The 12253-nt window shown below is 40.5% G+C and overlaps 1 protein-coding gene across 2 annotated transcripts; it reads right to left on the reverse strand.

Annotated features, from left to right (window-relative positions):
• Positions 1 to 524: 524 nt before the first annotated feature.
• LOC146663916 (N-lysine methyltransferase KMT5A-like) lies at positions 525 to 11440 on the reverse strand. 2 transcript variants are annotated; one of them, XM_085416871.1, is made up of 10 exons: positions 10925 to 11433; positions 9871 to 9979; positions 9421 to 9583; positions 7468 to 7660; positions 6606 to 6702; positions 6456 to 6517; positions 5203 to 5317; positions 4908 to 4969; positions 1844 to 1909; positions 525 to 1528 (listed from the first exon to the last, which is right to left on the reverse strand). In XM_085416871.1, the coding sequence occupies exons 2-9, from the start codon at positions 9971 to 9973 to the stop codon at positions 1883 to 1885; spliced, it is 822 nt and encodes a 273-aa protein (XP_085272997.1). In that variant the 5' UTR covers positions 9974 to 9979; positions 10925 to 11433; the 3' UTR covers positions 525 to 1528; positions 1844 to 1882. The 2 variants fall into 2 exon arrangements, with proteins under 2 accessions (XP_085272997.1, XP_085272996.1); XM_085416870.1 differs by lacking the exons at positions 525 to 1528; positions 1844 to 1909; positions 4908 to 4969; positions 5203 to 5317 and having other exon boundaries at positions 5375 to 6517; positions 10925 to 11278; positions 11339 to 11440.
• Between the last annotated feature and the right edge of the window lie 813 nt (positions 11441 to 12253).

Genomic DNA, 12253 nt, shown 5'->3' on the forward strand with positions numbered 1-12253 from the left:
GCAACCATTTCTAATTAAGTGTGGTTTCCAAATGAAGGGGTAAACAGAAAAAGCTCCAAATGGTTGTCATTAAGGGCTCACAGGTTAGACCCCTGCTCTCATTAGAAAGGGCCTGTTCTCCACACACACACACACACCCGTTTCTTGGGTTAGAGGGACAATTTCTGAAATTTTTGGCAAATCAGACTGGACATAGGGCTATGGGGACACCGGGTTCCAGAGGTGCTAGAGCTACAATATGCATATCAAAAATCATGAAAAAAATCAGCAAACCTATACACAACTTAAAATTTAAACATTTTCTTTGCTCGACTGAGATATAAAAAAGGCTATTTTTTCAGACATTCTGGTGGTTTGTAGAGACTTTTCTGTAGCTCGGTCTATAAGGACAGTCTGGTGTACAAGGTCAGTGATGTCATCATACATATACACAAAGTATAGTCTGTTCTGAAGGGACACATGGTGTGTAAAGCCAGTCTACTGTACACACACACACACTGATTAAATCTGGTTTAAAAGGACACATGGTGTGTAAAGCCAGTTCACTGTACATATACTCACACATGCACTAAGTATAACCTTCTTAGAAAAGAAGGTGTATTATAAGACTGTGACTGATACATCATTATAGTAAAATTGAATAAATTTGCTTAGGCTGCTGCCCCTGCGACCCGGCCTCGGATAAGCAGTTGAAGATGGATGGATGGATGAATAAATTAAAAAATAATAAAAAGACTATATTTTGGTTTTCTCTGATGAGCATTACAATCTGACATACAAGCTTACATAAAACACCACAGATCATATCTGTTGTGATCTACTAACAGGTGGTCAAAGTGTCATTAAAACAACTAGAAGCATAACACAACAGTGCTTGCATCAACTAGAACAAACTATGTATTATAGAGTTTTTCATTGTCCTGAAGAAACTGGCACTGAGTGGCTGACCAATAAAACAGCACCTTTGCACACCAGGGGTGAGTCGGGCTGACACCATGACTTATACATAAGACTTATATCAACACACAACACATTTGTTGAATTACTGAATTATATTTAATATAACCAACTCAATAATCAATTCCTTAAAAGGACAGCATTGTAACAATTATTGAAGGAAAATAAAAGTGAATCCTGGCATTAAAAGACTCAGGCTAACCACACATCAAAACAAAACACTGCCTGTGAGCACAGTGAAGTCAACTACATACTTTTTGAATGGAGAACACTAACCTTGAAATCAGGCCCAGAAAGGTAAAGGCTCAGACTGTCAAAAAGTGCATTTAGTGTTTAACATTTATTTATTTTTTTTTTAAAGGCCAGTCCTCTGTTGCACACAAAATCTCAAATGTTTTGAATAGATCTCGTCTCCAAGATAGGTTGTTCCTTTTCTTTGCACTTCAGACACTGCTGGTTGGTGACAGTGATACCGTTTTCAATAAAAGGCTTCATATGTTTCATCACCGCTCCTATCTCCTCCTCAGACCATGGTCTCTTCACACACACCGCCTTGATGAAACACGTAAACCTGTTCAATAAAACAAAACAAATTTGAAGTTTAAAAAGATCATGTGAGATGCACTTGTAGGTAGAGATGGTGTTCAAAACTGTGAAAACAAGCTGGTACTTGTCTAAACAAATTGTGTGTGATAATAAATAGACTGTAGACCTGATAAAATTTAAAGTTTGATTGTTTTCATTAACATGATAGTTCATCACACTGCTTGGTAAACACAAAATACATTCAGCTTCTTTATATGTTATATAATGTCTAACCACATGATGTTGGTGTTGACTGCACATAGTGCCTAGTGATGGACATGGCATCTGATTTATATCATACCTTTAGTAACTGAGTCAGGGACAGGAGGTGAACCAGAAGTCACACAGGCATCATTCCCCTGGTCATCTAAAAAATATTGCACAGTATAAATGTATGGGCTTAAAGAGGCTTTCTGCCTACCAATCAAACACCATGAGCACAGAGGGGACAATGACAGCCAGTTCTATTATACTAACTATACACATGGCAATGCTGCTGAACTGGATGAAGTCAACAATACCTTGGGTAATAAGTTTACTGGGAAATGATGTAGATTTTGCACAGGCCAAATCTTGCTTGGCCAAAACTGATGAAGCATCAAAATACTAGTCATAAAGCATTAGTGTCACAATTAGGAATGGAACAACTAACAATCGACCATGTAAAAATGTACTGATGGTTAGTAATATTGTTCTATACACAATCCCAGGTTATCGTAATCAGCATAGTAGTGTTAATAGTAAAGTCTGATTTCATTTTTAATGCAATGAAAAACAGAGATGCAAGTGGCATTAATGAAACAAGAGAGCATCGTTATCATACGTGATGTGCGCTGTTAAAATACGTTACTGCATATTTCACTGGATTTGTCTCTGAACAAGACTAACTCACAGATCCCAGCTCATTACATAAGATATGTTGGGCAAACTTTGAGTACAGCATTGAAAATGTACCTTGAGCTGCAGTCTCGGAGAAGTGAGGCAAATCAGAAGTAATATATATATATATATATATATATATATATATATATATATATATATATATATATATATATATATATATATATATGAAATTTTCATCATAGGTACATGTCCACTGTGAGAGACATAATCTAAAAGAAAATTCCGGCAATCACAATGTATGATTTTATAACAAGTTTTTTGTATATTTCTTTGTAAAATAAGTATTTGAACACTTGAGTCAAACTATATTAATATTGCCTTTGTTAACAATTGCAGCGGCCAAACAGTTCCTGTAGTTCTTCACCAGGTTTGCACACATTGCAGAAGGTCTTTTGACCCACTCCTCCACACAGATCTTCTGTAGATCTGTCATGTTTTGGGCCAACACAGACTTTTAACTCCATCCACAGATTTTCTATTGGACTGAGGTCTGGAGACTAGTGAGGCCACTCCAGAACCTTGAAATGCCTCTTACGGAGCCACTCTTTGGTTTTCCTGGCTGAGTGCTTCAGGTCTTTGTCTTGTTGAAAGACCCAGCCAGAACCCATCTTCAATGCTCTGACTGAGGGAAGGACGTTTTGGCCCAAAATCTCACAATCCATGTCCCCGTTTATCTTCTCCTTAATACAGTGCAGTCGTCCTGTCCCCTGTGCAGAAAAACAGCCCAGAGCATGATGTTTCCACCCTCATGCTTCACTGTAGGATGGTATTATTGGGATGAGACTCATCCTTCTTCTTCCTCCAAACCCCAACAATGGAGTTTAGACCAAAAAGTTTTATTTTGGTCTCATCTGACCACAGGACTTTCTCCCATGACTCTGGATCATCCAGATGGTCCCTGGCAAACTTCAGACGGGCCTGGACATGGGTTGGCTTAAGAAGGGGAACCTTCAGTGTGATGAATGATTTTAAACCATGACGTCTCAGTGTATTACTGATAGTAGCCTTGCCAACGGTGGTCCCAGCTCTCTTCAGGTCATTGACCAGCTCGTCCCGTGTAGTTCTGGGCTGATTCTTCACCTTTCTTAGCATCACTGACACCCCACGAGCTGAGATCTTACGTGGGGCTCCAGTCCGAGGAAGACATTAGCCTCTTCCATTCAGGGGCGCCTGCAGGAGTCTTGCAGAGGGTACGCACAGTCACCTGCACGCGCTCCATCGCGCACACGCACATGCGTGCACGCGCACTGTCGCGCACCGAGCTGCTTGGCAGTGGCTCTGGAGCCCTTTCCAGCTTTGTGAAGGTCTAAAGTTTTGTCTCTTGTGTTGTTGGAAAGCTCTTTGGTTTTACTCATGTTGCTGCAACACTTTTGACAGATTGTGGGGTGCACATGTGTCTTTATAAAAGCTAACGGCATCAAACAGGTGCTGCTAAATTAGAATCATGAGCAGAGTGTAGTTGAACTGTTTAAAAGCAGAATAACAGGTATTTGAGGGTCAGAAATCTGCATGATAAGCAAGTGTTCAAATACTTATTTTAAGCAGTAATATACAAAAATATTTTAATAAAATCATACATTATCATTTCCGGAATTTTCTTTTAGATTCTGTCTCTCACAGTGGACATGTACCAACGCTGAAAATTTCAGATCCCTCCATGATTTCTAAGTGGGAGAACTTGCAAAATAGCAAATACTTACTTTCCTCACTGTAAATGGTATTAACTACACAGCAAAGTACAAACAGAACTGCAATAACAACCAGAAGGGATGCTTGCGATCTTTAGCTGGGTATGACAAGTAGAACAAATATTGCAAACATCTGGCAGCTACAGTGGAAATGTATTTAATCCACTACGAGTGGTCTTTTCTAACCAGTGTCCCCTCAACCCATGTGTTTTTCTGAGTATGCCAAACACTAGAGATGAAACAGTGAAAGACTCAGTTTGAGCTCAGATGTCAGGACAGTGTTCTCACATACCTTGAGTTTGTCTGTGTCAGACACACACACACATAGTTAAGCATTTTCTGTTTCACCTTCAGTTAAATACAGTTCTAACTCTCACCCTAACTGCAAGGAAACAGAGTGATTAACCCTTACCTAGTTAAGTGAAGCCAAAGTAAGACAATACTAAGAAGCTAAAGTGACTGTGAGTAAAAGGTGCATGTATATGCCTGACACAGAAAAACCCAAGGTTTTCAAGGACACTGTCCATCAGCCTCATAATGACATCTGAGCTCAAACTGATGCTTTCACTGTTTCACCTCCAGTGTGTGGCCACTCAGTAAAACACACTTGTTAAGGGGACACTGTGGTTAGAAAAGACCTCCTGTTCTAAATAGAGGACATTTCCACCACCGCTGCCAGATGTTTGCTAAAATACTCAAAATGGAGTTTCATGTAAACACCATAACACTTCTAACCATTGGTCAATTTTAAAACAAAGGTCAATTTCAACTCACCTCACAAGCAGAGTCGTTAGGCACAGCTCTGGATGATTGTGGCACCTCTTTCGATTTGCTCTCTGTACAAGGGAACACAAGGAGATTCAGTGCTTGACTTTCGTTAAGTCAAAAAAACACATCTACGCATAACGCAATCAATTCACATCCCTGACTGTTACAATTCTACTCAAAATATCCATCAAGACACTATAGAATCATCAGAAATGTCCCAATACTGGCACATTTTTCATGCAGCAAACCTTCAGGCATGTCATGCATTGCCAGAAGTTAACAACATTTACTCAAAACTGACCACTGGTAAGTTCTTCTGAGAACGCTTGGGGTGACAACTCCTGATACTGGACACCAACTTCACCAATTAACTCTTTCAGAGAAGAAGTGCCACGCTGACCTCCAACAGAATGCACCTAAAAAGATGCAAAGATGAACAAGCATCAATGGTACAGTGTCCATCTGATCAAGAGGGACACTCTCAGTCAAACCTTAAAACACCCAAATGATGTTGAGAGGGAAATGCACTGTTAAATGATGACTACCTGTACTTACAATGATTTAAAGACTGTACATGCAGTATAATTGTAATCAATTGATAAACATGATCTTTACAAACCACACTATTTACCAAACTACACATTGATACAATCTTTAGTAAACAGATGAATAGGGATGGGTATAGTTTAGGTTTTATCGATACCGGTGCCAAATCGGTACTTTTGAAACGGTGCCGGTGCTCAAACCGGTGCTTAAAGAATGGAGAACACAAAATTGGTCCAAAAACCTCTCATGTTCAGCTGTTTATTTGTAAAAAGATAACAATGTTAGCCTTTTCTGCAGCTATGGGGCATATATGGTATCACTCTTAGATGGAAGCAGTGCTTAAACAATGGAAAAAACACAAACTTTGTCCAAAAACCTCTCATGTTTAGCTGTTTCCCTCTTTTTCTTTGGTCATTTTAGCCTTTTTGGCCAGGGTGAAGGGAGCATCTGCCATCAAACAAGAAGACAGCCGCATGTAGCTATGATGATGTTTGCTAGTTCACCTTACATGCATTAATGTAATAACGTGGTTAGCCTACTCAACGTAAAATTACACACGAACAACATTAAGCTACTCACACAGAGAAGAACGGCTGCTGCTGCCATCAAATACGGCGCATTTCTCGGCTTTTAAAAAAAACCCACTATGCGTCGCCAGGTGTTTCATCGGATTCGAGGTGTTACCTCCTTTGACAGTATCACAGTATCAGCTTAAAGCACTTGTTGCTGCTGAGTTTGCATATTTTGCTGTGAAGTACAGCCAGACTTTTGACCGCTTCGCCTTGGGCATTTTTAATCTGTAGCTCTGCATAAAAGAACGTACGTACCTGGCCCCGCCTACTATCCTCGGAAACGTAAAATGATTGGCTAGAAGTGTATCACAGCTCAGGAAAAAAAGCACCGAAATGTGTGCTGCTTTTCGGTCTGGTTACTACCGTTTATGTCAGAACCGGTGCCATCATGGCACCAGACACCGGTACCCATCCCTACAGATGAATCCATGCTAACCTCATGCTCAGAGTTGTCTGCTGTAGGTCTAGATGACTGACACTCTGCTTTTAATTCTCTGTCTGTAGAAGAGAACACAAGACATGGAGGCATAGTGCTTTGCAAGACCCCAGGGTTTAACAGGTAGTGCTTACTCAAGCAGGGACTCACCTGTGAATGAGTCTGTAGAGATCACATGGTGCTCCACGTCATGGGCAATAGGCTCTGCAACACACTGTTGACCAGAAGGGATGCTTGCGATCTTTAGCTGGGTATGAAAAGTAGAACAAATATTGCAAACATCTGGCAGCTACAGTGGAAATGTATTTAATCCACTACGAGTGGTCTTTTCTAACCAGTGTCCCCTCAACCCATGTGTTTTTCTGAGTATGCCAAACACTGGAGATGAAACAGTGAAAGACTCAGTTTGAGCTCAGATGTCAGGACAGTGTTCTCACATACCTTGAGTTTGTCTGTGTCAGACACACACACATAGTTAAGCATTTTCTGTTTCACCTTCAGTTAAATACAGTTCTAACTTTCACCCTAACTGCAAGGAAACAGAGTGATTAACCCTTACCTAGTTAAGTGAAGCCAAAGTAAGACAATACTAAGAAGCTAAAGTGACTGTGAGTAAAAGGTGCATGTATATGCCTGACACAGAAAAACCCAAGGTTTTCAAGGACACTGTCCATCAGCCTCATAATGACATCTGAGCTCAAACTGATGCTTTCACTGTTTCACCTCCAGTGTGTGGCCACTCAGTAAAACACACTTGTGGAGGGGACACAAAACAGATAAGCTTGCAATCATCACTTGGGAAAGTCATACAAATTCAAGATTTAGTTAAACCAGATTGAATACCACCAAGAGGACATTTAAATATTGTGACTAGGGCTGAAACAACTAATCGATTAATCGACAACTAATCGATTATTGAAATAATCGTTAGTTGCAGCCCTAATTGTGACATCTAGATATGTATGTTTTAAACAACAATTCATAGGGGGAAAATTTTTTTTAAATGACCCACCTTTTTCCGCCAGGGCCATTCTTTCCCACCATAGTCATAAGTAATTTCACTTCCTGCCGCAATTTCCTTCAGTGCAAAAAGGCAGAGATGTGGCTTCCCTTCTGCTTCAATCAACTTCATTCTGCAATTTGGTGTCCTGTGTTCATCGTTTACTAGTCGCCCAAATGACCCATCTTCAAGTGCTCCATCAATACTGCAAATTTGGAAACATACATTAAACAAACATTTATAGTGACATGCCTATGAACTATACTATAATTTTTAAGCACCAACACAAACACAACATCCAATACAAGTTTAGTTGTTAAATGCATAGTTGATAAGTTAAAGAGGGTCCATCAGTCAAGGACGCATTGCTTTCTGACTGAGATAAGTGTTTGCGCTTCTACTTGTGCTTAGAGCTTAAACGTGGTTTTGTTGTACTGTTGCGCTGACCTAGTAGGTGTGGCTGTTACTCTTCTCTTCTCTTCCTCCTCTTGCCCACTACCTGCTCTGTGCTGCTGCTTGCGCGTGGCCACTGATTAGACCTTGTGCAATCTACAGCTAAGCGCAGCCTGGTGTGCACTGCTCTGCCAGGTGAGTTGAATTAGAGCAATCAAGGGCGGGCGTGCCTAGTAGACCTTAAAATGCATGCAGCAGTCATTTGACCCGAGTGCGACATACTGAGAGGACAGCAAACCAAGCACAATCCACTTTCCACTGTGAGGAAGACTTTGAGTTAGACGGGCTATCGGTAAGCTCGGACTCATATTTGCTGCTTATATGTTTGGGAAATATGGAAGCTCAATTGTGGAAATGTATTTATGCTTTGGGAAATAGTTACTGCATTTAAGTTTAAAAAATTATATTGATATTAAAATGTTTAAGTTTGAATAGATTGTTTATGTAGATAGTGTTTCCCACACATTTATGTTAATTAATACTAAAAGTAATTACCCCAAATCCTTGGTTAAATCTTAAAACTAGTGTAAATATGTTTGGTTTAATTTAAGGAAAATAATTCTTTGTAAAAGAAAATCCTTGGTTAAAGTCTTTATTAAAATATTTGTAAACTCTAAAATGTATACTTTAAAAATGTAATTGTTACAGAAAGTGTAAAAAATGCAAGGTAGACCAGTTTATTTCATCTTCGTTGTTTGAAATTACTCACCTCTGATTCAAAAACTAATGAATGTAAAACTAGGATAAATGATAGTTTAGACAAAAGTGGCTTTACTGAAGTGTATATTTTTGTTATTTCATTTGTCTTCTGTATAATGCATTTAATTTATCTGAATGATTAATGAAATGTTCTTTATTTTTTGTGTTGAAAGGTTTTTCACCTATCCATCAAGCCATCCATCTACCTACCTCACAGGCAGAACACTTGACATGTACTATTTTGGCATTGTACATATTATACAGTAGTTTTGGACACAGTAGAACAGTGCACGGGTCTCCGTGTCCACATGTGCCAAATGCGCACAGACACAGGGCCGCTCATTCAGCCCTGGCCATTTGAATTTTCTCTTATTATTTTCTCTTATTATTTTCTCTATCTCTATATTATATTTTAAATCTTCACAGCAGCGTGAGAACACTGTCTTAGCTGTAAAATGTAGGCTTATATTATTACCCCTCTAACCCCGTACATTACGCCCGTGAGTGTGTATTAGAGAAGGCACACACAGGCTTAATACGGGGACTAACGGGCCCTCAGCATATGTGGGAGTCCCGTCAGTCCCCAGTACCGAGAGTTCCCGGGGACCACAGGGTCACCGGGAAATGACGGAGCCTTAGTAAGAATGAGATCCCGCTATTCCACGGGTCCGTCACTCCCCCTTCTATAGATTCTGGGGACTGACGGGGCCGGGTACTAGAGGTAAGGACTCGTTAAAGAGCAATATGAGATGTTTGCTTCAGAAATCCTGACCTTGCAATAGAAATGTAAACATTCAGTCATTTTGAATTTACCACAATGTCTTCTGCTTCCATATGAATTCAAACATGAAGCCTGAACATGCGCTGGGGTACAGGTTACGTCTGTGTTCAGCTTCAGTTGCATCAATAAGCTCCCCTCTATACTCGACCACAAAGTCTCCTTGTTTGAAATTGGCTAAAGTGAAGATGCCACGACCTGAAGAAACAACCATATTAGAGACACAGGTGTGGCAGCACTGCAAATAATCAATTCATTAAATATGTATATCTGTAAATAACAAGTATGCAATGTTGTGCTTTTTTTCAATTCTACATATATAATAAAGAAAACATGTCAAAGTGCAGAAAACATAAATAGCCAGGCTCGCTAATAACTAAATTATTAAAATACCTTTAATTTTAATTTATATTGATGTTTGTACAGGTCACCACTCGTGATGCGTAACCCCTCAGTCTAGCCTGCAGTGTGTCGAAGTCACTCACCTTTAACTGAATTAATAAATTTAATTTCTAACATTGAATTCTTGTCTCTTCTTGCAAGGATGTGATTAATGGCATCCTGAAGGGGAGTAGTTCTCCATGACATGATTTGCTAAGGAAATAAGATAAAAATGTAAACAACATCAAAACTTCAAGCCTTTATGCTTACAAGGGCATTAGTAAAGCCTGAATGAGAAGCACCCCCCCCCCATGTTAGTGTACTATTAGTTTAAGGTTATTTTAGTTTGAGTGCTGGAGGGATTCTGATTAACAGATAAATGGATGGGGGCAAGGCTGTATTTGTGCAGATTAACTTGACTGTGTTCCACCTGTGTTGATTAAGTCAAGTATCTGACATGCTCCACCCAATTTTTCTTATTTCACTAATAGCATGGATACTGAAACTGTTTCAATTGAGTTCTATGCTTTCATTACATTAACATAACAGACACAGACAAGGCTGATGTCTGAGTTGTTTTAACAGAAAGCATGCACTTGCAGATATTAAAGATACTTAAATGTCCTAATTTAACTAAAGCCTAACTCTGACTTAGCCTAAACCTGTCTGTCAAACTAAGCTTTAGATCTCTCAGGAATAATGTGCTTCATCAACACAACTATAAGAGAGCAAAACAAATGTGTTGTTTGGTTTTTTTACAATATTTTATAAACAAATGTGTGCAGAGTGACATCAATACTGTCTCAATTAAATTTCATGAATCTAAAAAAGTTTATTTGTATTTGCCTTCCAATGTTTCCTTGGTATTTGGGCAAAGATCATCTTTTAATATCTTAAATAATCATCTCAGAACAGGAGGAAAACAGCTCCAACTACCACAAAAAAGACAGGTGTGAGTACTACTGCTAGTACAACTGCATCTACTACAACTACTCCTACCATTAGTACAATAGGTAGTAGTTACTAGTTACAGAAGTAGTACTTATAGTAGTTGTAGTAGTAGCAGCCATTTTACATTAAACAAGTGTAGTGATCTTGTAGTGAAAAAGGCCTTCTTTCAAACTCAGTGAAACATCACACACTTGTGTAATTTCTTACCTTGAAACAAGTGATGAGATTAGGCCAGGGTAAAAAAAAAAAACCATCCCGGTGCTTGGGACAGTCCGGGAATCCCCGCCCCGCGTGTTGCTGTGACCTCCGTGAACCGTTCCGCGTGCTCCGGCCCGCTCTGCCGTCCTCACCTCGTCGTGGTCCGGTCCCCGCGGTGTGCTCTCCGCCGTCCGCTCGTCGTGGTCCGGTCCCCGCGGTGCGCTCTCCGCTCGTCGTGGTCCGGTCCCCGCGGTGCGCTCTCCGCTCGTCGTGGTCCGGTCCCCGCGGTGCGCTCTCCGCCGTATGCTTTCCACCGTACCTCGTCGTTCCCTCACCTGCCGCCTCACCACGGCTGTGCCTACTCTGAAGCACTGTGTCTGTCAGAACGTCCGTCTTTTAAAAGTTTTATAATTACCGTCTTACCTTTTCTCCAAAGCGTGTCAAAACTCTGCCAAAATTGATGGATGAATAAGAAGCGCCCAATCAGTCGGTCTAAATCATTGATGTAAATATCAATGGTCTAAATGGGTAATGTTAAAATGCGCATGCGCAGCTTCCAATTTCGCGCCATGTGTATAATGGTCCCGCGCTCGTGTGTGCGGCATGCAGGGACAACTCGAACCGACAGGGGGCAGTGGCGGACACACAAATATACAACATATGTCAAGTTTTTGGTTTACAAAGACTTTTGAGAAAAACACTTTTTGGGTATTAAAACATGCCCAGAAACCATTTTAAAAGGTCAATTTTATGAGGACAGCAAAATGTCCTCATGTAACAGAGGGTCCTCATAGCTCTTTGATTTGTCTTGAAAATTGTCCTCCTAAAACGAAAAAAACACACACACACACACACACACAATGTGAAACAAAACAAATAAATCCAAAGCTTGGCTACACATGCCTGCGTATGTGTAATCATTTTTGTACGTATTGATGTGCGAGTCTGTGTTCACGTGCTTACGTTTGTTTGTGCCTGCCTGAAAGAGCAGGCTGAATCTCATTTACAGTCCAAGGGGTCACTTATTGACTGAACCAAACCCCCTGACAGGGCCCAGACAGAATGGAAGCTTAACAAGATTACTGTTATATATAGCAGCGGTAATGGGAACCTCTCTGGAGATTCTGCTGCTGCTGATTTGTGCCTTGCTACCCAGATTTGAGCATTTTGCACACTGCCTGTCTCCACCGGGAAACTCATGATGCATTACAGCTGCAATGGATCAATCAATCTGCTTACTCCCAGCTCTCCCATCGCTCCACCTGCTGCCTGCCAGGGCAGTGATTCCTCAGAAGACCGTGCCAAGGGCTGCACTATGAGCTTGTGCTGCTCACGCAT

The sequence above is a fragment of the Rhamphochromis longiceps genome, linkage group LG8 (assembly GCF_057381845.1).
Source record: "Rhamphochromis longiceps isolate RC_006_pf linkage group LG8, R_longiceps_female_GT1.1, whole genome shotgun sequence".
Classification (NCBI taxonomy): Eukaryota; Metazoa; Chordata; class Actinopteri; order Cichliformes; family Cichlidae; genus Rhamphochromis; species Rhamphochromis longiceps.